Source organism: Dreissena polymorpha, chromosome 2 (assembly GCF_020536995.1).
Source record: "Dreissena polymorpha isolate Duluth1 chromosome 2, UMN_Dpol_1.0, whole genome shotgun sequence".
Classification (NCBI taxonomy): domain Eukaryota; kingdom Metazoa; phylum Mollusca; class Bivalvia; order Myida; family Dreissenidae; genus Dreissena; species Dreissena polymorpha.
In genome coordinates, this window is record NC_068356.1 from 79,574,946 (window position 1) to 79,602,475 (window position 27,530).

Genomic DNA, 27,530 nt, shown 5'->3' on the forward strand with positions numbered 1-27,530 from the left:
ACGCGTTTTAGAGTGCACTTAAGCTAAGCGATAACACAATTAGATGTGTTCACGACAAAATATCTTCCTTACATACTCTTTCGTTATAACGAGGTTGTATGCGATATCACCTTTATTTAGACTTCCTTAAACGGTTAAGTGTGCGTTATCGAAAAGCAATACACAAAATATTAGCGAGAAAAATCAATATGTCTAGTTTATTAGATATGTAGATGTCCCGTTCTTCATTTTTATAAATTAATCCACGCAGGGTATAGATCTCCCAACGCGGTCTGCTCTCACACACAGACTTGTCATAAACATGCTCGATTTACAAACGGTAAACAGTTTAACAAGTTGTAGCGTTTTTCGTGACGGCGACATAATGTATACAATTCACAATAAACGCCTTTGTTATGTTGTTTTAAATGTATTTCTGTCTATATGGTACTGTAATAGTAATACTTTAAGGGTGCCATCGTCGCTATTTTCAAACAAGAGGTCAATGATGGCCCTGAATCGCTCACCTGACTACTCTTGCTACATCAACTTAAATTCTGTCAGACCCATATACAATCCCAAGCCAGATTACATCAATTATTACATTCTGACAAAATTTCATTAAGACGTGATGAAAACTGTGAACTCTTTCATCTACATAAGTTTTTTTTAAGATGGCCTGGTGTCCTAATTTTTGACCCCAGATAATCCATATACTATCAAAAATCAGATATTATGAAGATAAACATTCTGACCACATTTCATTAAGATCAGATGAAAACTATGACCTCTATTTTCTACACAAGGTTTTTAATTATGACCTAGTGACCTAGTTTTTGACTACAGATTACCCAAATACAATCCCAACCCAGATTTTATCAAGATTAACATTCTGGCCATATTTTTATTAAGTTTGGATGAAAACTGTGACCTCTACTTTCTACACAAGTTTTTTTTTAAACTTTGACCTAGAGACCTAGTTTTGACCCTAGATGATCCAAATTCGATTCCCAACACCAATTTCAACAAGACAAACATTCTGACCATATTTCATTTAGATCTGATGAAAACTGTGACCTCTATTGTCTACACAAGGTTTTTCCATGATTTGACCTAGTGACCTAGTTTCTGACCCCAGAGGACCCAAATACAATCCCAATTGAGATTGTATCAAGATAGACATTCTGACCAAATTTCATAAAGATTGGATAAAAAATGTGTCCTCTATTGTCTACACAAGATTTTTCTTTTATTTGACCTAGTGACCTAGTTTTTGACCCAAAATGACCCAAATACGATCCGAACCCAGATTTTACCAAGATAAACATTCTGACCAAATTTCATAAAGATTGGATAAAAGCTGTGACCTCTATTGTCTACACAAGGTTTTTCTTTATTGTCATAGTGACCTAGTTTTTGACCCCAGAAGACCCAAAAACAATGCCAAACCAGATTTCAGCAAGATAAATATTCTGACAAAATTTCATAAAGATTGGATGAAAACTTTGACCACTATTGTCTACACAAGGTTTTTCAATTATTTGACCTAGTGACCTAGTTTTTGACCCCAGATAACCCAAATACAATCCCAACCCCTATTTCATCAAGATAAACATTCTGACCAAATTTCATGAAGATTGGATGAAAACTATGACCTCTATTGTCTACACAAGGTTTTTCTATTATTTGACCTAGTGACCTAGTTTTTGACCCCAGATGACCCAAATACAATCCAAACCAAGATTTTATCAAGATAAACATTCTGACCAAATTTTATAAAGATAAAAAACTGTGACCTCTACTGCCTACACAAACAAATTGTTGACGGACGCACGCACGTACGCACAACAGACGCCGGACGTAGGCTTCCTGAAAAGGCCGGACCGCCGGTCTTGTCCGGCAAAATTATTTCCGGTCCGGCGAAATTTCTAATATCGCTAGTCCGTGTGACAGGCCAAAACAATTGTGACTAAATACCGAAAAGTCTAATACTTGCCAAAAGAACGAAAACACCCCATTAGAATCCCTCTTTTTGTGAATTTCGAGCCTTTTTGTCACAAAGAACACTTACGCGTCACTAGTTTATAAGAGTGCTCTCCTTTTGTTTTTTTTCTTCAAAAACGTCAATTTTATTGGTCCGACATATTACCACCTATCCAATTACAAATGTTGTAGCAAAAACTACACATGAAAAAATGTTGTTGCTAAAGTTTCAATGGCGCTAGACAAGGCCAGAAAAGGAAGCTAAGCGATGAGGGAAAAAATCGAAAGAATATGAAGCAAAACAAGTAAAAAGAACTTTTCAAAGTAGTGGAAGTCTGACAGAAGTTGACTGCATTATGACGAGTCACAATAAATATGTTTTGTGACGTATGTTGAAACGATCCAATACGGTGCAAGTCTACTAATCAATGCGTAGTCATGTTATGTTATTTTGTTTTGAGTCTGACTATAATTTAAAGCTGTTGTCCATCATACACTCTAATCACAAGAACACGCAAACGTTTTGTTTTACTTTATCGAGTGTACTTGTACATAGGCTGCACATTGCAGAAATATGAGTTAAACTTTACTTAATTCTTCAATTATAAACTCACGCTGTTCGGTCAGGTGAATTTTTGTCCGGACAGGCAAACTTTTCCATCAGCCTGTCCGGTTGACATGCACTTTTTGGGACTTTTCAGGAAGCCTGCCCGGGACATCACACGGTCACATAAGCTCACCATGTCACTTCCTGACAGGTGAGCTAAAAAGGAGAGACAAATGTTGCATCTAATTATCGAGGTATTACATTAATAAATATTATAGCTATTATGTTTTCATTTACATTTCGCAATCGAATTAATTCTTGGTGCGATAATAACAATATGTTTGACATATATCAATTTGGGTTAAGAGATAATCGTGGCACGTTTGATTGTATTTTTATCTTGCACACTATAATTCAGAACATTATTAAATAATAAATCAAAACTCCGCTGCGTTTTTATTGATTATGAAAAAGCATTTGATACTGTTATACATGAAGATTTGTGGATCAAATTAGTACAAGCAGGAATAAGTTGTAAAATGTTAAAAATGATAAGCTTGTTATATCAGAATGTAAAATAATTTGTTAAAAAACATGTCTTATTCTGAGCCTTTTGATGTTACGTTAGGACTAAAACAGAACTAGCCATTATCACCTTTATTATTTATTTTATTCATTAATGACATTAATGATTGTATTAATATTTATAATTTAACCGAAAAAGATATTCGTATATTATCTATTTATATGTTATTATTTGCTGATGATATTGCATTATTTACTTAAATTCAAGAAAGTCTACAATTACAATTAAATTCTTTTTATCATTACTTCTGTAAATGGGGATTAAAATTATGTAAACAAAACTAAAATTTGCATATTTGAAAAAAAGGAAAAGTACTTGTTTGTATAGTTGGACTTTTAATCAACAGGGTCTTGAAATTGGTGATGAATTGTGCTACTTGGGCCTTAAACTGCACTACTCTGGTAATATATCTAAAGCTATTAAGGCAAATAATGAACAAGCCTTAAAAGCTTACAATCATTTATTATCCATTTTTAGTAAAGTGAAGCTTAGCACTAAAACAAAACTCGCTCTATTAGACTCCCTAGTTGTTCCAATCATTCTATGTGGATCTGAAATATGGGGAATTTACAACATTAAAAAGTAGATAAACTTATTTTTAAATTTTGTAAAACTATTCTAGGTGTACGCTCACAGACCTCAAATGCTGCTGTTTTGGGTGAATTAGGCAGATTGTATCTTTCTAAAATATGTAAACAACGTGCGCTCAGTTATTTGGTTAAAATTTAGCAAAACCCAGACTCTTTGATCCACACTGTTTATAACGAACAATGTAATCTTTACAATGAGAATATTAATAATAACAACACAAATATGTGGTGTGCATTTGTAAAACAACAATTAGATCAACTAGGCCATGGTATATTTTACAATAATTTAAATGACAACTGTAATAATTCTTACGAAATTAACCAAAGAATAAAAGATTAGTTTATACAAAATTGGCACGATACAATTTACAACCAACCGAAATTAGAATACTACATAATGTTTAAGACTGAATTCGCTTATGAAAAATATTTAGATCGCATTAATAATAGAAAAAATAAACAACAGTAATCCAGATTTAGACTTAGCGCTCATAAATTAGACATAGAGATTGGTAGATATAATAACATACCCAGAGTTGAACGTAAATGTAAACTAAGTAACGCAAACACTGTTGAATCGGAATATCACTTCTTTCTTACTTGCTCCATCTATAAAGATCTACGAAAATAATATTATATTCAATCTAACTGGCCAAACTTAGTCAAATTTAAAATACTATCTTGTCAAAATACTACAGTAATTAAAATGTTGTCTGATGCATTACTGATGCAATGCAACTCCGTGATGAAAAATTAGAAGCATTTGCTACAGCTTAAATTGATATTGTATGGAATCGTTAATATATTGTTAATTTACTACTTGTTTCTTCTTACATATCTGTCAATACATTTACTTTTGTAAATTATGTTTGAACGCTTTACATAGTTATATATGTGTATAATTATGTATGTTTTTTTTGTATTGTACGGATGCACTTCGACAATAATTTGTTAACTTGAATATGTAAATGGTCAAAGGCATTTTGCCGATGTTCCAATAAAAAACTTGAAAACTTGAAGTAATAATGCGATGTTATTGAATTGTATGCACATTTTCAATTTACACCATTTCAAAGTATATAATGTATTAATTCGGCGAAAAGTCTAAATGTCTCAACAAAAGCTATCTTTCAAGTCTAGCCAAATCTGCCTAATACAACATTTGACTTTTTATACTAAATGGTTTCCCTTGGATCGGGTATCTACGACAAACACGTTGATCATGGAATGACCTACAATATCGTAACATTTTGTTATGAAATGGGTCGACTTTTGTTTGGTTTTTCGTTTTATTTGATTTTCTTTATTAGATCTAGTAGCCTGACCGCTGTTATGTATCAGCTTTGAGATACCGACGCTGGGGTTTAATTTCATTATTAAAAATTGTATTACATTTGAATTCTGTTATACAACAACGGTTTACACTTGAACTATTCGTCTTAGATGTCGACCCATTTTAATCAATGTGTTACATTACACATTGCTGGTACTTCCGCGACCCTATTTCGTTGAAAGGGTTGTAAAACAAACATTATCAGAGGGGTAATTCACGTGTCAAACAAAATTGCGACGTCGATGCCGAGACAAGTATTTTTCGCCGTTTTATACCCTTTATTACTTTTATTAATTATTAAAATGCCACTTACTGTACAGCCATATTGGCAAGAAAGTGGTTACCGTTTATATATCGTATTAATATTCGCCTTTTAACTCGATGCGAATGTCATAGCCTGAGCTGTAATTGTGTGACCCGCTAAGAAAATTCGCAGTTTAAATTACCGATGCAACGTTCCATGAATCACTATAAAATTACCGGGGCGTTGCAAAGTTCACACTGATGAATGATGATTTCAAAGAAACCAACTTCTTGAACTTGAACATCGGTTTTCTCCGTATTGTCCTCTTTTTGTTTAATTTTTCAGTATCCAGATTTCTGAAAAAAAACAAAAACATAAATAACAATAAATAAATAATTTATTTAAATAAAATTAAATAGCGTCAGCAAGCATGTTCGAGGTATCCTCAACTTTTATATGCAACTTTCTTAATTCTTGAGTAAAAACTCTATACAGCATCTTTGTGTTCCGCCATTCTTTATCACGACGACTATGCTTGACGACCACGGCCTTTTAATTCTTTGAAGGCACCAATAAGCATATCTCTTAAAGGTGGTATTTTATTGCGTTGTATTGATAGAAGTGTAAACGTCGGTTGAACACTTTGGAAAAATAATTTCTCATTGTTGAATAAATGTATATTTGACTCTTATGTTCCTCTGATATCTCTAAATGTTCAATATTCACACCGAATTCGGTCTATATCGTGATGAATGTCGCAAACTTTAACTTCTGTGTTTCAGTGTCAATTTTCTCGCACATATAATCAGACATTAGAAATTCTCTTCTTCAAACTTATAAACGGGCGTTATTTTTCAAATGCAATAACTCCATGAAAGAAATCAGCAGCGGAACCACTTAGAAAAACGTGCATGTACACATTAAACGAAAAGCACATTTAAAGTTACAACATTACGGATGATTAGTGTCAATGATTTCGTGCAAACACGAAAACATATTGTTTTCAGAGTAATAGTCAAAGGACATTAACCGCCTGAATCAGTAGACCGGTGTGACCTGACCATCATTAAGGCATGCGATTAATAAGGTTTCATCAAAATCGAATCATTGGTGTCTGGATCTCGAGTGGAAAAAACTGTAGTTGTTCAAATGGTATCTGCACAATTGATTCTATTTAGCATATGCATATTCCCGCACTCCCATTTCCCCCAGTCAGCTGAATTTGAAAATAAATTAATGGCATACGTTCCGGCTTTATATCTTTTTATTATCGAAGCTTTCATACAAAGTGGTGACACTTTATCTAGTATCAATCAACGCTCTATTCTTCAATGATTACAACTTCTTCGTTTGACTCGCCTCTAATGTCATTTTCTTCCAAGCGCATGACTCTATGGATGCTTTTTTTGTTTAGCAGAATAAAGTAATTCCAAACATCTTTCTTTGGGTTTGTTATCTCTTTAAAATGAACCTAATTAGTCTATAACAATTTGATAGGACGTACAGCATATAACATATGGGATAGTTATTCAACATTAAATGAATTTTTACATAAATCATTATTTACACGTCAGATATGATATATATTTTTTGTGTAACACAAAGTGCGGCAGTGTTTTATAAACATGCTCAGTAGTATTAAGCCATCGGCAAGATTTTAACCACGTGCATAATGGTGCCTACAGACAGCTGATCGGTCCAAACTTCAGCTTCTAAAATGCACAATTCAATATCAAAATGTTAAGTTTGATACAAAAAAGTTTTGACACAATTATAACAAAATGCGACACCATATACCTTTGGCTAAACAACACTAATACTGTTTACGTTTTTGCGCAGTACAGGCCAAATAACGACAGCGTTTATAATAGCAATTAGGTAGTGCTCGAACAGATACATAATATTAAAAAGTGCATAATACCGGCTTAAAACATGTTCAGTCTGTTAAATTCAACAATTCAGTTTATTACACCTACGCAGTAATAATTAAAACCATAAATAGTGCCGCCTAACTTAATGGTTATAGTTCAAAATATAAGACGTGTAGATAACACTCTTCTGTACCTAATAAATGTTGTTGTTTTTTATAATTGATCTCTCCAATACAAATGCTAGTTTTTGCATACGTTTACAAACGCAATGCCATTTATTATAAACGTACCTCCCAGAAGCAATGTTCCATCATAATCACTATATAAGCATTTTCTGCTGATGTGCTGTCGCCCATTTAATTTTCAATAAAGTTCAACACACTCAAAATAACTGTTCTGAATTAATGCACACATTATTGCCGTTTCTTTTTATTCATATTTGTTATTAGCAACACTCTTTTATCCACGTTTTCGTTAAAATAAAAATGAAATTAATGCATGCAAAGTGTGCTTTATGTGTAAAGGGTTGCATAAAACAGTAGGAAATGAACAATATCCTTTAAATGCCAGCCATGGTAATACAAGGACGAGGTTTTGTTGGAAACTTACCTTGAAAACGACAATGTTCTAATATACAAGAATCTGCTTGTTTGTTTCCGATTGCATGTTTTTAGCTTTCTATGCCCTTAGCTTCATGGTAGCAAAGATCTTCCGTGTCTCCTGTTTGAATGCCCACCGTCGATATAAACTTTTAAAGAATTGTCAACACAGTCTCGTCTTAATCATCATAGCCATGGGACAATCACATGATAAAAAAACGTGTAAAATGCCAATTGTGATGATTATTTATATTGTGTAAATGGATTGTTATCACCCAATATGCACATTGGTTACATTCCATGATAACTAATACACGACGCTTTATTCGTTGTCATATGTAGGCATACAATTTTAATTTCACATAGTTATGCAATAAGCCACCCCCATTAAAATTATTTCGCTGAAAACAACGACCAAATAATCTATATGAGTAACAATAAAAATCGATTATCAAAATCAATATCGAATGTACTCATGTAAAAATGCTATTATAGGTGATTGTGATAGATATCAAGCACATCAATTAATAAATAAGCGTCATAAAATATTGGTTACGAATACTTGTAACACCATATTCCCGTCACATTAAAAAGTGATATGTAATGTTGAAATGCTTTGATGAAATAGGACACGTAAACTGGGTCACTTCATTACGCAATCACTTTCAATCCATAGGGTTTGGATATGTGTGGAAACAATGCGGTTGTTAATAAAAGCATACTCAATGATTGAAATATAGTTTTGTACAGCAGTGAATATAAAAGTGTAATAGTTCTTCCAAACTTAACACATACGATAGGTTTTGGAGTAACTTTGAGGGATATTTAAATACTTTAACAATTCATATATCTCGAAATGCATATGAATGTTTTGTATCCATTAGTTCATTATTGAAAGGGGCCTCTTTTTGAATTTTTACATGGACAAAAGGTTGTGTCCTTTTTGCAAAACTAGTTTTGAAAATGAATTTTATTTTCTTTTAATATGCAGAACATACTTAGACCTTCGAGAAAGGTATATACCCATTAAGATTTCCACAACCCGGAAATGATCGTACATCTGCCAAAGTTATCGAAATCCTTAATAGGTCCAACTATGTGACTTAAGATGTGTAATATAGTTGGTAACCAGTTTTTTGGGCAATGTAATTTATGCTTTCAAATATTGTATCCTCAAACTTGCGTTTGTCATAATAGATGCAGGTGATATGATTTTCCGTAATCGCTAAAAAGCAAGTGTTATAGCTTAATATAACTTGTTATCAAATATATGCTACAATAACGATAACTCGCAAACACCCAAAAATTACAAATAACGATAACTAATTAACAAACAAATTATACATAAAACGATAACCTGATTTCGAGAAAACGTTTAAAATAAATGTAAAGAGGAAATGTGTTTGCTTTCGCTTGTTTGCGAAAAACGTAAAATCCGTTTGTTCACGAGCGCTTGCAATATTGAAGTACTTTACTGCCGTATTCTGACAGTCAAACTTTATGGCAAGCGGTTCGACGCATAATCCCAAGAAACTAGGTTTTCAAATGAGAACCTTGGTTCTCATGAGAACCTAGGTTTTCAAATGAGAACCTAGGTTCTTGTGAAAACCTAGGATACCAAACGAGAACTTAAGTTTTCAGAATGAGAACCTAGGTTCTCATGAGAACCTAGGTTCTCATGAGAACCTAAGTTCTATGTGTCTATGAGAACCTAGGTTCTCATGAAAAACCTAGTTTCTCATGAGAACCTAGGTTCTCAAGCGTAAACCAAGGTTTTCAAATGAGAACCAAGGTTCTCATGAGAAACCTGGTTTCTTGGGATTTCATAAACCTTGGTTCTCATGAGAACCTAGGTTCTCATGAGAACCTAGGTTCTCGTGAGAAACCTGGTTTCTTGGGATTTCGTAAACCAAGGTTCTCATGAGAACCTAGGTTCTCATGAGAACCCTAGTTTCTTGGGATTATGCGTCGAATCGCTTGCCATAATTAACCTCCAGTTGTCTCCCATTGCTTGGTACACGCTGGCGGCATATGTGTAAAAATGAATAGAAATAGGCGTGAAACCGTGAATGTTTCTCCCCAAGAGCATTTTCTGAACAATGTTCAGACAATGCTTAGTAATATTCTACGAAACTTATCTGTTGAATATTTGTGACAACAGGCATTAGCCGTCGGTGACCGCTTTTTGTTCATGTTTCCGTGCATGGGTGTTCTTGAGGAATGAAATTAGTAAAGTAATCGGTCGACATTGGTCTGAACACGTTAATAAAAATTGAACTGTTTATGAAATACATCTTTAATTGTAAATATTATTTTGAGACTAAAAATTCAGATCAATCGTTACATAAAACATTGTTACAGCATTGAATGAGTTTCAAATATTCAGTTCCCTTGTTCGGGCCTCAAACGACTGTACGGTACAGTTTTCTATTTTAGGTACGTCTGTGACCTACATGTAGGAAGCAATCATTATGGTATAAAGTTTTATCTCTATTGATTATGTGTAATAATGTTTTATTCAATCGTAAGATATCGGCAACATTGCAAGAAAAACTTATGCGCTAAAGACTTTGCAAACATATTTCAATAACTTGAGATATCTGCAAAAATAAAGTTCTTAACGGCGTGTTTTCATTCTGTCCAGCCCGTGTGTAATCATATGTGAACCCCAGTGATCCTGCGCCCTGAATAATGTGTCCCGTATTCCAAACGAGCAAGTTTACGCCGTCCGACGCGTAATTCTGAAAACCTAGGGATCTAAAAACCTAGGTTCTCTGAGAACCTAGGTTCTCAGAGAACCTAGGTTTTCAGAGAACCTAGGTTTTCAGAGAACCTAGGTTCTCAGAGAACCTAGGTTTTCAAAGAACCTAGGTTCTCATGAGAACCTAGGTTCTATGAGAACCTTGGTTCTCATAATGAGAACCTAGGTTCTCAAGAGAACCTAGGTTCTCTGAAAACCTAGGTTCTCAGAGAACCTAGGTTCTCAGAGAACCGATGGTTCCCAAATGAAAACCACGGATATGGCAAGCAGCTAGACGCATAATCCCAAGAAACTAGGTTTCTCATGAGAACCTAGGTTCTCATTCTGAGAACCTAGGTTATCATGAAAACCTAGGTTTTCAAATGAGAACCTAGGTTCTCATGAGAACCTAGGTTTTCAAATAAGAACCTAGGTTCTGATGAAAACCTAGGTTCTCATTTGAAAACTTGGGTTCTTGACGCCATGTGCAATCTTCAAGCGAGAACATAGGTTCTCATTTTGAGAACCTAGGTTCTCATGAGAAACCTAGTTTCTTGGGATTATGCGTCGAACCGCTTGCCATAAAACTTAATTCCATTTGTAAATGCTAAAATATGGACGTGCTTTACCTTGTATAAATCTATTGTCCGATATCATTTGTTGAAGTTGACCGAGGGGACTAGCAAACAATGCACTGTGGCTTTGCAACTAGGTATTAACTGGTCACCTCGGTTCTTAACGCACTAAATAAATCCTTTCCTTAATTCCCGCATACTTCGCTTGTATTTGGTGATTACAAGAATAGTCTCCCTTGCGGTGTAGTCATGAATTCAGCTATTTCCTAAGGAAATATCTTTGTAACAATTACCTATGTAATATTTAAAGTAACATTTCTATTCAAATTCAACGGAAATTTCGTACAATTGTTCGTAAAATAAACTTAACCAATTAAAAATCAGTGTTCCTTATGGCAATTGCCGAAATTTCAACGTCAGATGTGGTCTGGTAAAATAGATGTTTGTAGATACAAAATGCTCGTTTTTATTATGGTTTTGCATATCTATTCATACGACACATGAACACTAAAATGGTGTTCGTGTGTCGTATGAATAGATATATTCGCAGGAATTAATTGTGGCCACAAATAAATAAAAACGAGCATTTTGTATCTACACAAATCTATGTTATCATACCACATCTAGCGTTGAAATTTTGGCTATTGCTATAAGGAACACTGATTTTTAAGGTGTTAACTTTATTTTACGAAATACTTAATGAAATTTTCGTTGATTTTGAGCGTTATAGAGACTTTAATCCTCACTCTGTGTTAAAATGTTCAAAATCTATAAGTCACGCACACTATTTAAGTAATCCATGATTTTGTAACTATTATTAGCGTTCGAGTCTCCTCCATTTTGTCACCATGGCCGATTTTGGGCCGGTAGCGTTTGCCGAAAATTGGCCGGTCCGTGGCCGTTTTTAGTCTAGGTGCCGATTTTCGACCAGAATATTGCCACATTTCAAACGTTTTCTTAAAGTGATATTATGGGCATCTAACAGTTTATAGGTGTCTATCGTAACCGTTGTTTAATTTTTGGTGTTTTCACTTCATATACACTTATATTTGTTAATGCAGCATCAACATACTAAAACAATATCCAGGAAAGAGAAAAATAATACATTTGAATATCAACCGGTATTTCGTTTGACAACTGATCATGCATGTACGATTTGAACCTAAATTTAGTTTTAGTGCAGATTCGTTCATACGACACACTGACACAATTTCGTTTTACGGATCAGATCAGGCTTAGAGGACTGGGTGAGTCACGTAAGAATATCGAATATAAAATATATTTTTTAAACAAATGGTAGCAAGATGAGTTGCAGATAATTGGTCAGTAACCACATTTTAACTAACTCTTTTGACCTTTAAATTCTTTTCAGCTCAATTCATCAATGAAAAATGCCCATAATATCACTGGGGTCATTCATGGTCTTTTCTCTGGGAAGTGAGCATTTGACCATCATAGTCCCAGATAATGTATTTTTTCGTCATTAAAACATTTGCATTCTAACAGTAAGAAATAAAGTTTAACCATTTAGGAGTCATCGTTGTTTGCTGATTCACCACTATATGTCTCATTTTAACTCGCTACCGATGTATATAGCTAGGCCCCCAACAATATTACCCAGAAAACAAACACATTTTCTCTTTACAGTTATGTTCACCGTTTTCCATTGATTCTGTGTTTCATGGTACCATGTAATCATTGTTGAAACAATTTCGAAAGCAATGTAAGGACAAAATATAAAAGATTATGTATTAAACTTTAATGCTATTGTGCGCCTTGATGAAAATTGCAAAATCCATACTTTTTGTTTATGAAAGGAAGAAAAAAATGTATTTGTCTGCATATTTGCACACTTGATTTTTTGTATTTTAAATACAAATAGCTCCAATTGATTGTGTAAAACACTGAATATGTGATTTTTCATCCATTTGAGTCATCATTTGTACAGCCAGGCTCACATAATTACCTAGAACACGTGACGGATCTTACTTCATACGTGATTGTTGGGGTCATTTATATTATCTATTTGATCAGTAACATTCTGTTTAACATAGAGAGATTTAAACAAATGGTATTGTGATATGATTAAAATAAAATAAATATAGATATTTCTTCTAACTGTTTGATGACACAAACAGTGTTATAATGATCAATGACATGCGTTTAAATGGATTTGTTTACAGATCTCTGCCCCCAAATGAAAGATTAGCCATCTGAGCAATAAAGCTAAAGCATATATCGTGTAAACAAGGACATAATCATCAAAATGAATTTTATACCCACCTTAATTCGAGCTTTATTTCTTTGGTTTATATGACTACCTTACATTCCTCTCGTCCAGCCACAGTGTTTAAATAAATGTATTTTATGTGCATTCCGTTTAAATGTGACTGCACAGGCTAATCTGGTTCGACACTTTACGCATATTCATTAAGCCCAGTTTTCTCAGAACGCGGCTTTAATGAAAGATTAGCCATCTATGCAATAAAGCTACAACATATATCGTGTAAACAAGAACATGATCTTCAAAATAAAAATTATACCCACATGAACTCGAGCTCTATTTCTTTGGTTAATATGATTACCTTACATTCCTCTCGGCCATCCACACTGTTTAAAGAAAACTGTTTGTGAATTTAAATATCGATAACTGAGATCTGTTTACATATAAACATAAACAAAAGTATGGTTCGTATTGACATTTGACAAACCTTCAAGCAAGGCTTAACACTGTTTTGTACAAAAAATACTCTGAAATACTAATTCATCATTTCAGAGCGATTTCATCATCTAATGAAATTGCTGACGTCAAAATACAAGTAGAGGTTCTGTGAGGATTACGCGTGTATGTCAGCATATGCAGGTTGCTTCCAAAAAGAATAAAAAAAGATCGTCGTGCAAAAAACTAAGTGAAACTATTTTCATAATTACGTGCATTCAAAACGTCGTTGATCAGAAACACAGTTTCTTCATTGCGAAATTAACCCACCTTCACGGGACCTCAATGGTCGGCGTGGCGTCAAAGAAATCCACTGCTAGTATATGACGTCATCATTGATTAAGTTGTAACGTTATTGCATTCTGTAATGTAGGTATAATACCGCCCACACCACATACACAATATGACAAACTAATGGGGTAATTGGGATAAAATACTGCGTATCGGAAAAAATGAATATACCCACAAATGGTCTATGTGTACATTGTACTTAAGGTTACAATATACTGATTCAAATAATTACCAATAATGTAAATGCGAAATCTTTAGCCAAATATGAATTCAACATGGTAATGAATATTAAATATTGGATATATGCAACATAGAACGAACTTGTCAATAAACGCCCAAAAGTTTCTGGACACACAAGCCATATATTTTGTTGTCAAGGGAATAGTTTGAGAACTTTCTCAGGGAGGTGATCGTCCCGAATATCTCGTGATCGCTTATTCGCTGTGCCTATCGGATTGTACAGTCTCAATAAAGACACGTGCAGCGATTTGATATTTTTTGTAAAGAAACAGTTATTGATCTGAACAAGTCGTAAACAATCGTAACATTGCCGAAAAATTGTGTTGTATGTATCTGTTACACATTTCCACTCATAATCAAACGATGTTCGCGATCTACAACTCACTAAAAGCAAACGCTGCAAATAACGATAACTCGGATGAGTCTCGTGATGTTATATATGATGAAGTTGTTTTTGTGTACAGCGGGGTAAACGGGGGAAAGCAAACCGTTGTTCGTCACGAGGTATATCTTAAATTACTCGCAAACTATAAAATTTGATAACGTACCGATAACACCAGCGTAGTATAATTTGTTTACAGTCGATGGGTACATGCATGTATCAGCTCTTATCTGCCGATTTTAAATCGTTTGCAAATGTTATAAACTGTCAACACTTTAATCTACAACATGTGTGGTAATAAAGATCGATGATCGTTATTATAGTGGATGTAACTGCTTGTTTCGTGAGTAATTGTTAGTTATTATAATACTGAAATATATGTATTTGTTGTTGTAATTTAATCAGTTGTTCTTGCAATTTGCATGGTAATTAAAAGTAGCGTGTTCTTATGTAATTTAGCTTTGTTCCTTAACTGCTGCTTTATTGTGGTTTTTTTTCAACGAAATACAACTATAATTGGATAAATATCAAATTCAATGTAAATTACGTTACATGCAATTCAAGTTTCGAATTCATTCACTTCACGGTTGACTAGACATGTTCTGAATAAAACTGAGCGCTCGTTAAAGCAACTTGGCTTACCTATTTTCGAAATTTTGCACAAATGTAACTTTACTCATTTGATAATATTGACACAGAATTCAATATTCATCCGTATTGTATATATCTAAGAATGAAATTAAGCAGCAGTTAAGGAATAAAACATAATTACAGGTAAAAAAAACAAGTCGGTCTTAGAAAGTATTTTCTTGTTGGCCGAAACTAAAAAACCATAACTTTAAATGGATCGCTTCACAGAAAGGTAAAATGACCGTTTTTAAATAGTATCATTGAATCTGAAATAAATATATACATGTTATTCATACCAGTAAAAAAAGCTTATCTGAAGATAAATGAAATAAGTATAGTTAATTTATGGGTTACCATCCATTTAGCGTTTGAAAGCATTTTCATCAAATAATTTCAGAAGAACATGCATCTCGAACAAAGTGTGAATTGACAAAATGGTAGCGCGTTTGTTTTTGCTCCAAAATAATCATTTCGAAGGCAAAACATGTTATTTAACCAGTTTTGCAATTGTAATTATCATATATCACTCTTAATATGATATATTCGTTAGTAAATGCATTAAATGACATTTTTTTTAATAAAAGCAATGTGAACAATTCTCTTTAAATGTCGTTCCAAATGTAAACAAAGCAATATCTACATGCTTGATCATTTTTCGATAACACACACATAATCGTTATAAGGAAGTGTAAATACAGGTGATACTGCACACCACATCGTAATTAAGATAAAGTAAAATCTTAAAATCACCATTCTTGTAACCACCATGCACATTAAAATGGAAAATACAAATGAAATATGTAAGGAAGATATTTTGCAGTAAACGCATCTTATTGTGTTACCGTTTAGCTTAAGTGCGCAATAAAAAGGGTATGATATCAAAATACTGTTACTTTACGTATCTAAACACTAGTACAGTATTTTCGTCACTTGATACACAACATAACACGATTCATGAAACAAGAGGACAGCATAGTAATTATTTACAGTGAAACTTAAAGTGGTATGATGGGCATTTTTCACTGTTGAATTGAGCTGAAAAGAATAACCAGGTAAAAAGAGTTTGTTAAAATGGTTACTGACCAATTATCTGCAACTCATATTGCGGCCAGTTGTTTACAAAAATATAGTTTATATTCAATATTCTTACGTGACTCGCCCAGTCCTGTAAGCCGAAATGATCCGTAAAATAAAATTGTTTTTGTGTCGTATGAACGAATCTGCACTAAAACTAAATTTAGGTTCGCATCGTACATGCATGATCAGTTGTCAAACGAAAGTACGGTTGATATTCAAATGCATTATTTTTCTCTTGCCTGGGTATGATAAGTGTATATAAAGTGAAAACACCAAAAATAAAAGTGATATTATGGGCATCTAGCAGTTTATAGGTGTCTAGCGCAACCGTTGTTTATTTTTGGTGTTTTCACTGCATATACACTTATATTTGTTGATGCAGCATCAACATACTAAAACAATATCCCGGAAAGAGAAAAAATAACACATTTGAATATCAACCGTACTTTCGTTTTAACAACTGACGATGTGAATGTAAATTACGCTTTTAGTGCAGATTCGTTCATACGACACAAAGACACTATTTTGTTTTACGGATCATTTCGGCTAAGAGGACTCACCAGTAGGGCTGCAACGGGTACCCGAAATATCCGATGATATCGGATCCTACTTCAGATTCGCGGGTACGGATCCACCCCTGGACATTTCGGTTCCGAATATTTATTTTTATAGTTGTATGTAACCTAGCGCTGTTTTCACGAGTATTGTTTTTATACAGACTGGTTCCATTTAAAAGATAAAAGAAACGTATAATAGTCGATATTTATTGACGTGTGACAGTCGAATAGCAGGTCATTCGAGATCCTTCGGCTTTTATTGTATAAAGTGTCATTTGCGACAAAGCAAAACTAATTCGAAATAATGGAGGATTTACACATTACGAATGCAATTCATAATGGCAATAAGTAAATTTTCAATCCTTATTGTCTTTCTGAGTTGTATTAAAAACAACGGTAGTGGATCCAGTGTGTCTGGAATGTTATTCAGGTAAAGTTTGCATAATTTCGCGACCGGTCCAATTGAGTTCCTGCATCATGTAAATTGTAATGTCTTGAAAGCACCATCTACTAAGTTTAAATGCTATCTTGTGATGCAAGGAACCTCAGTGCCCAGTGAGAGAATCTTCTGCACAGCAGGAGATCTCGCCAGTGCTCATAGGGCTTGCCTGGACCCGGACGATGTTCAAATGCTAATTTTTGTGAAAACAAACATCAAACTGTATGAACAGTGAAAAGCATATGTTAACAAATAAACTATTAAGTGAATAATTGTTAAGGTTTCGTTTTATTTTGACATTGCAACAATGTTAAACGAGAACTTTGTTATGGTTTTTTTGTTAATAAATGTTTCATGTTCCTTATTTTAGACAGAAACTTCTAATTTTTCTCTTATACAAGGGATCCGGATCCGACAAACGGTAAGAAACCATATTTGGAATCGGATTCGGATCCGAACAAATTTTTTTGATTCGTTGCCGCCCTACTCACCAGTCATGTAAAATATCGAATATAATATATATTATTTATAAACAACTGGAAGCAAGATAAGTTGCAGATATTGGTAAGTAACCATATTTTAACTATCTCTTTTGACCTGTTTTTTTTTCAGCTCAATTCAACAGTGACAAAATATCACTTTAATCGATAGACTTCATTTGTCAATGTGGCATAATGGATAAGGTGTCCGCCTACCGATCGGGAGGTCATGGATTTTCCAGGAAACGGACTTAAGAGCGTTTCTATAAGCCTGAGGCTTTCGATGCAATCGAGCTAAAATGCAAAGGTTCAAACTAAAAACATTTGTCAGATTATGTAAGAATTATATTGCATTTTAAAGTAACATTACTACTCAAAATCAACGAAAATTTCGTACAGTTTTTCGTAAAATAAAGCTAAACAATTAAAAATCATTGTTCGTTATTTCAACGGCAGATGTGGTCTGGTAATTTAAACATAGCGTTCTATTATCATTCACAAATACTTATTTCCAACGTCAGACAAATCATCATCACCATCATATTCGCCCTCACCCTTATCATCATCATCACATCATGATCATTATCACCACCACCACCACATCATCATATCTCGTTATAATATACAACAAATAACACCCAAAATCTGCATGAAAAGATTGAAAAACGTTATTGATATTTTAGACGAATTTCTATAGAAGTTTATTACAAGCAGGTGATGTTAATGACTTTCTCATAACTCTGTGTATTTGTTACCGCTTGAATTGTTTCTTTTAAAGTAACATAACTACTCAAAATCAACGAAAATGTCGTACAATTGTTCGTAAAATAAACTTAACCAATTACAAATCAGTGTTCCTTTTGGCAATTGCCAAAATTTCAACGCCAGATGTCAGGCCCGTAGCCAGGGTTTTGAAAAGGGGGGTGCGAATTTTTTTCCATCGACGATTGTTATTTAGCAACGAATGGGCAAAGGGGGTATGTGTGGGGGAGGGGGAAGTTCCACCTGCAATCGGGGGTTAGGACAGGCCCGTAGCCAGGGTTTTGAAAAGGGGGGTGCGAATTTTTTGCCATCGACGATTGCTATTTAGCAACGAATGGGCAAATGGGGTATGTGTGGGGGAGGGGGGATGTTCCACCTGCAATCGGGGGCTTAGGAGGTCCTCCCCCAAGACAATTTTGAAAATGAAACGTAAACTCCTGCATTTTGGTCACTTTTTAACTGTATTTAGAGACTGAAGTTATAGAGAATTTTTTATATGAAATATCACTTTCATACACCATACTCAGTGACTGGTCGATATGAATATGATCTAACATACATGTATTCCCCACCATGTTTTTCAATAGCCACATTTTCCGATCAGTCATGGAAATACATCATTTTATACGCTGTTTAACCCGACTCTAGTATGCGCGCACACGCTTTGTTTACATATGCAACAACAAATATATAGAATGTAAAATCAATAATAAGAACGGTATAAAATATCATTATTTCTTGGATTCTTGATAAAATTGGTGTGTTTTACAATTCCAACATTCTACCATTCATAAATCGAGCAAATTAAATGAAAATATTTGACTTGTTTTCAAAACAATTGTTTGTCTGCCACTATGGATAATACTAAAGGCCAAGCATTGCTCTAAACGTGCTAATAGTGTATTGTACAACAAACACTGATTAACAAGACTGGGTCTTCTCTTATGTGCATCAATACTAAAAAGAAATCAAAATGGTATAACTGGTTACTTTAATTTTTTTAAACTATTTTTAACACATAAGTTATCTTTTTCTAAACGAATTTCAGAAACATATAACACTTCAGGCCTCATTAAGACCCTATAACCACAAACTACTGGCCCTATGGTCTCAAAGTCCTTAATAATGTATACCAGGACGTTGAAGAAAAAACAGATGTACTTATTTGCCCATTATATGCTCAAGAACCGTCACAGGTGATGAAAATTAAACGATAACGTCCATCTGATCATATGTTATAACGTTTTAATTTCATTATAAGAACTGTTTAAGAGTAGGACATTCCTAGTGTCAAGTTTGGCATAATTAAAATATTGTGGAAAGTGAAGCAGAACAGATGCCATTTAGTGTTGGTTAACTACAAAAACAGCTACAATGCTTTGAAACAATGATTTGTTTTCTTGTCATTCAACAAAAAATTATCATGACTTGAGCATAGCTGATATTTTTTGCTGGACATCCCTTTAGGGGATCCGAAAATGGTTGTACGGGGATATAACAAAAAGCCAAAGCAGTCTGTCGAAAATGCTGCGCACAATGTGTTATTGTAAATCGTAGTATAATGCAAAGTTATTAACCAGTGACTCATTAGTCTTCGGCAATAGTCGAAGGGTGTCCTTTGATTTCAGTCATTTTCGGAAGCTGATATAACATTCCGTTAATAATCATCTAAAATGGGTTTTCTTTTGTATAAGATTATTTATTTATTGAAGTTAATCAAATTGTTCTTCCAGCCATTTAGATAATTGTCCAAAAAGGTTATTGGACTGGGATTTCAACCCACAATAAGTAGGCTTCAACAATTTGTTATGATATCTATTACAGTTATAGCTTTTACAGACATTAAAAACGATGACAAAGGTTCCAAAACAATCATTTAGTATCAAATATCTATAAATAAGTATCGATTTTATACGGATTAGATTGCCTTCTTAGATCATCTAAAATTTTGCTGTAACAAATTCTGTTGATTTCAACAATTTTTCGGTTAAAACTTGTAAATAAAAATCACGCGTCATCTTGGAAATTACTTAATCGAGATATTATTTATATGGTGACCTGTCGGTTGCATATTGAATACAACATTATTTTAACGCTTAAATACGAATACTCATTGTGTTCATGGAACAAATAAAAAAAAATTTGCATCCAATAAAGTTGGGTGCGACTTGTAGTACAATTTTTTTTACTCGTCCAAAAAGATTGGGTGCGAACGCACCCAGCGCACCCCCCCCCCCCCCCCCCCTGGCTACGGGTATGGATGTGGTCTGGTAAAATAGATGTTTGTATATACAAAATGCTCGTTTTTATTATTGTTTTGCATATCTATTCATACGACACATGAACACTAAAATGGTGTTCGTGTGTCGTATGAATAGATATATTCACGGGAATTAATTGTGGCCACAAATAAATAAAAACGAGCATTTTGTATCTACAAAAATATGTAATCATACCACATCTAGCGTTGAAATTTTGGCTATTGCTATAAGGAACACTGATTGTTAAGGTGTTAACTTTATTTAACGAAATACTTAACGAAATGTTCGTCGATTTTAAGCGTTATAGAGACTTTTAAGTCTGTATGATCGCTTCATGATTTATTTTAAATCAAGAATTTTACATTTTCTGCTTGTCGCGTCTATATATTTCACTGATATTAAAAAATGAGTTTTACCTTGAATAATTGTAAATAATCACGTATTTTTATTTGGGTGTATGAAGTAAGCTTGTTTGCCTGTTTGGGGTTGCATTTGGTATCGGTCGGTACAGGTCGCTTTACTTAAAATAGTAAAAAAAGCGTTCCCCTAAACATCTTTAATTTTGATATTGCCAAGATTGTTTGCATGCAGACCTGGCTATGGATTGCTTTTGTGACCGGTCTTATCACTTTAGTAAAAGAGACTGCTATTTTCGCTCAATAAATGGAGTTGGAATCAAGATATTGCGCTGAAATGTGTAAAGATATTGGACATGCAGATATAGCTTGTGATTGAACCATTTGTTAAAGCACTCCAAATTAATTGGCAAAATGTTTAAAACCGAGTTACGTGAAAGCGTTATGATTCTTTTGCTTTAATGTGTAGAAAAAAGATACGCGCATCATGTGGATTGACTGTGATCAATTCAGTTTGACAATTAGAGTGAAATAAGCATTAGTTACATGCACTTTATCGCTATTATCTTACGTATAACAATACGACAATGAATACAATTTAATTCAGCACATATATACTGTAGTATATACCGTCTCCTTTGTCTAGTGGGTAGGGCGCTCGGAAGTTCGAGCCTCAAACGCGTCACGTTATAACATGGCCTTATTCACACTGCGGCTAATTCAATCGAGGGGCGCTTTCCTGCGGGGAGCCCGGCAGGTCAAATGTTCATCAATTAAGGTCTTTCACGTAAGATAGGGCTTCATGCTATTTGTATTTATATAGCTTATTCTTCCATTCTACTTGAAACATGTTTTATGGACATGTTAATTTATATGGCAAATACATTCCTTATGGAGCTGTAACGCTGTATTATCAAAAGTGGCATTACGTAATTACAAGTTATTTATGACTGCTGATAAAAATACACGTGCTCGTGATAATGTGTGCATGCTGACTTTTGCACACGTTTCATAACAGCATCATGCTGTCATAAAACGTGCGCAAAGTGAATGTAGAAAATCATTTATGCATGTTACGTGTAAGGGATACATTTGCAAAAATTAATTTCCACTTTAAGAACGTAAGTCATTATATGTAAAGACATGCTATGTGAGACCAAGCGAGAAATAACACATACGACTATGTTTTGCTAATGGATAATCATAATTAATAAAATAATAAGCAAGCTTTTGTTTATCGCGTTATTAAGCATTAAAACAAGCCGCAACAAATTTATTAGCGATTTGTTAGCGCATGAGCGTGTTGATATCAAAGGTCCGTTGTTTAATTTTTACGCTGCTATTTATTTTAACGGTATAAGTACTACCTCAGTAAACTGAAAACACAGATAAAACTATTTCATTATGTCAGATGCACGCGAACAATAGACTGAAAATGACCTTAAGGACGTCTTTACGCGAAATACTGAAAACAGCCGCCATTTTTTTAGGTCTGTATAGTCATAAGAGAAATTTAGCTGGTATCCACCAGTCCTCCAAGTTGCATCTAAGAGCGTAAGCGCTTGATCCACAGCGCCCCCGAATCTTCTTGCTTGTATATTAGTTTTTGTGCACTTATTTCACTACAGAGAATCTAAGTATGGATCCATTGTGCTCTTAGAAAAAATGTTGTGTTAGTGACTTTTCCTTCCACAGTGAGACAATTATGTGTTCAAGTATACGTTCATCTCCCTTTCCGTCCGTCCAAAGTGTAAAGATTTACAGCACGTATTGCACATTATACAATATAGAACGTTTCTTCGACGACAGTCTTATGTTTTAATTGGTGTGTAATATCTGCTACCGTCGTGTAATGAACCACGTTAATGGTGAGTAGTTAACTCGCTAAACATCGGTCGCTTCAGTGTTTGCATGGCCGCTGAACAAGCATGTTTGTGTCGGCGTGCATTAGCGATACGTATAAGTTGCTATCACGCCTAAATGCCACTTATGGTGTATGCTTAAACACATTTACAATCTAATCGATCGGTGAAGAATTGTCATTTGTTCGTTGACTATTTTTCCAGGTTTGAAGTAGCTCTTAATAATGAAATATGGATCTCGGACACCATTCGTAATGTCTGTCTGTCTCTCCGTTGTTGTTTTTCCAGATTATTTTCCCGTATTTTATCAACCTTTCGCAGATGTATGTCCATCTCACGGTCGCTACGTAACTGGTACTTTAGTTTTCTTACGTGGTGGTGGTAATCCTTCTTACACTCTCATATTTGTTCTAGAGGAACGCCAGTCCCTTCTTACTAGAAGTCGTATGGCATGAGTCTTGGCGACGATATAGTTACTACTCTGAAGATGCTATGTACACGTTCGTAGAACAGTGTGCATTGATTAATTTTAGAAAAAAAAGTTTCTCTAATATTCAAGTTGCTCTTTACTGTACCTGAGTTTAACTTAATGGTTTTCGTTGATATACTTGGATAACTGTTTTCGTTCCTGTCCTGAGCTAGCCCATGCATTGCTTTAATTTATTTGATTATTAAGTTTATATTTTAACTTCGTTTTCTTATATTGTACTTTAGATTATTATAAAAACTGTAGTATTTGAAGATAAAACAGTATATGCCAGTATTATAAAATGCGAACAACGTGTCAACAAGTCCCTTTAAACGTGCACTGCAACGAGGAAGGAACCCGGAAAATAATTTGAAAAATTAGAGACGGGTCAATCAATCATATAACATGTTGTCATAAAATATAAAGTATTGTCAAACAAGCAATGCTTTATATATTAACAATAAGTTCACCAAAAACAAATATATACACGTATACATTTATTGTGTTCTAGTGTACCCAAGTAACATTAATGATTAGGATTATTAACCTGTGCAAACAGCCTTAGAAGTAAATATCCTTTAGCATTTCACAGACGCATTTTTTGTCACAGCAGTTTAAATATTCGTTAGTGGCCTAATGTTATATCTTGATGTACAACTTCTTTGTTCGAACCTTATGCAACAATGTGAAAATTAAAAGCGTTAAACCTCATAAATTCTTCGCAATGCAAGAGGTCGCAGGATACAAAAACAGTTGATCATTCACTATATCCGTTCCACACGTGCATAACCTTTGCAATTTAATGATAGTGTTCGTAAATATTGTAAGGTTAATTTATATCGAACTAAATCGACTCGTATTCAGGTTGGCAACATGCCGTACAAAGGATCCATATGCGACTCAGTGCTGACGATAGCCACAAACACTAAGATTCTATACTCTAAAATAAATGCTATAACTTTGGTACTATTCACAGTCCTTAGTAATAGTGTAAGGAAATCGACATTGCGTGACCTTCTTATTACTTTTAAGGCCAAGAACACCAACTATCGTCTTAGACTTAACAGTTAACTTCTAGACGAGTCTATATAATTATGTGAATTAAAGTAAGACTTATCATTAGAATTAGAAATTGCAGTAAGTAGCTCCTGTCAATAAACTATATCTTTTTGTTAGAAATTGTGTTCACTCTTTCCCGTTGACACTGTCTACTTTTCACGACAAATATTCACGTGACGTTATCCGCGTTTTATTTGCCCGTAAATGCAATTTAATGTGTACGTATTTATTTATTAAGAAATCGCGACTGGCCCCATGTTATGCTATAATTAAAATTTCCTTTTCAATCAGCTTCAATGTAATTTTAATAAATGATAACGCGTTTGAAATAAGTTTATTTTTGCTCGATTGCATTGAAAGTCTGAGGTTGATTGAAGCGCTCTCTAGAACGTTACCTGGGTAGAACCAGTTCGTGTTGTCTGTCGGGAGATTTATAGAACGCTCCCACGGTGGGGATCGAATCAGTGAGCTCCCAGTCACTAGGCGGACACCTTATCCACTACGCCATGGCGCCCTTTGACATTAAATTCCAAAACTGAAACTGTAAAAGAATAGTTATTGAAATGAAGAAAGAGATTTAGTTCATGCATTTCTGTGCTTTATATAAAATGTCAATAAATAAAAACTAACCGTTTTTTATAAAGCAGCGAAAAATTTAAAAAAAAGAAAACTCGTTTTTATTCACTGTTTTCCCTATACAGACGTTGTTATTATTCCAACAAAATATTTAAGTTTTACCTGTATAAAATGTAAACAAACTGTTCAAACGCATAACATATACAGAAAATGTGTTGGTTTGAGAGATTATGAATTTAATTGAGTCGCGTTCTGAGAAAACTGGGCTTTATGCATGTGCGTAAATTGTCGTCCCACTTTCCGCTTTTGTTTAAAGGTTGTCCCTTCTTACCGAAACCTTCTTGCGAACTGCACAGGCTAATCTGGGACGACACTTTTCGCACATGCATTAAGCCTAGTTTTCTCAGAACACGACTTAATTATAGTCGTGATTTTAGTATTATGTGCAATAGTCGTGAATTAATAAATATGATCATCAAACACAGCAAACATCCTAGTATATAAATAATATCTATCTAATGTATATGTATTCATTGTGAAAAACAAAACACATGGGCGTTAAATATATATATAGACAATAGGACAATCGAACGCTGTCGTAAGCATCTGATTATCAGATAAAAACTGAATGTTACATTACCCACTTGTAAGGTATACGTTTTAATTGAACAATCGTTTGCGTATACTTACACAATAGAAATTGCAACCGTGTGGAAAAGAACGGATTTGTTGTTGCCGTTTGGGTTTTATTCCAGTGGTATGTTATCTACTCATTTTCGTTTTTATAGGTTTAAATTGAAAACGTGGTATACTTAAAGAAAAAAGGTTAAAATATGTAACACGTTTAGCCCATAACCTTAATAAACCACATTTACCACATTACAATGTTATATCCATGAAACTTTGATAATCAATTAAAGGGAAATTTAAAACTGTTTAAGATAAGACTAATGCTTACACACTATACACCTTTCACCATTTCAGAGTGAAACTTCCATCTTAGCAAACACACAAAGCTTCAAATTCGTAAAAAAGGAAACGTATTGACGTCGTTGCGGAAATAATAACAGAATCGGCGCCATAAAAACAGATGTTACCGAGAACTCGCCGGGATGTCACTTGAACGTTAATATCTAAGCGACGTCATATACAAACAAAGTTGTATTGTCAACGTCGTCGATCGCAAAAACAGTTACGCCAAATAAACACACAAGAAATGGCAAGCATCGAAGTCAGCACAACGTCATTGGCATCCACTGCTAGTAAGTGACGTTATCATCATTGTGACGTAAGAAGAGCACATGCGATAAGTATAGCTGCAAAATACCACACAAACATTCCCTTGCTTCAGTTATATGTAAAGCAGTTGTTGTTGTTTTTTTAAATATTCAAAACCATTTTCCTAATTGCATTAAAATGATCGTGAAAGAAACTAAACCGCAACAAAATGAATGATTTTTTCATATATCGTTTGCTTGTTGTAGCTTTACCTATAATAAGATAACAAAAACCATCACGACAATCAAGGGCTATCTTATCTTTTGTTGTTCAGTTAATATTATATTGAGTGAAATGTTAATGACCCAAACGAATAGGAACACTCCCTTTCGCCACAAAAATATATGAACATAATAGAGTATCAAAATCCAGACGTCCTAAATATGAGATGAAAACTCATTAACCAATTTTGTACAGAAATTAATGCACTTGATCTTATTCTATGGCGAAATGAATGTCTTTTCTTATTACTAAACTTCCAGCAACCATGGGAACGGAAGGTAAAAAAGCGCCCAGAAAGAATAAGCTAGTTATAGAAGCGGACTCAAAGATCAAGCGAGAACTCAACCGGAAGGACCTCAAGTATAGTCACCGGCCGTCCGTCGTCGTCGTCATCATAAAATGGTTCTCAACTGTCCTCCTCTTCTTGCTTCTATTGGCTTTCGTAAATTTTAGCAAAGTAAGTGAATTCAGTTTTTGTCTGCTTTGTTATTTTAAGAATTAAAAAATCTATCCCCGTCATGTTCAGGGCGCAGTAGAATGCCGATGGCTTTGTAGGTTCGTAATAAGAACGTTTTACGGCGGCGTTCAAAGAGTGACGCTCGAACGGGAGCTAACTTGAACATGTCCAACGTATCCCCGTTACATCGATTGGCGTCCTCTATACGACCGAAACAGTTAACAGTGTGAGAAACGCCAATAATAGTAGTGGGAATGCCTGTGTATTTTCTTAAAGAAATCAAATACTGTCAACCATCACGCCGTGAGTTCTGCTTAACTTTTTTCGCGTGTACGTGGCGGGACCAATTCGTAGGTAGGGTCATGGT

At 34.3% G+C, this 27,530-nt stretch overlaps 1 protein-coding gene across 5 annotated transcripts in view; it reads left to right on the top strand.

Moving 5' to 3' along the window:
* Nucleotides 1-14,857: 14,857 nt before the first annotated feature.
* The window catches only part of LOC127867732 (uncharacterized), a 49,639-nt gene continuing 36,966 nt past the window's right edge, over nt 14,858-27,530 (top strand). For 3 of the 5 annotated variants that reach the window (XM_052409083.1, XM_052409086.1, XM_052409087.1), the window contains exons 1-3: nt 25,801-25,963; nt 26,191-26,468; nt 26,967-27,163. In XM_052409083.1, coding sequence (XP_052265043.1) covers nt 26,423-26,468; nt 26,967-27,163 — 243 coding nt within the window. In that variant the 5' untranslated portion in view covers nt 25,801-25,963; nt 26,191-26,422. Of the gene's footprint in view, nt 15,023-22,342; nt 22,362-25,800; nt 25,964-26,190; nt 26,469-26,966; nt 27,164-27,530 lie in introns of those variants that run through there. The other 2 variants (XM_052409084.1, XM_052409085.1) reach the window with 2 other exon arrangements.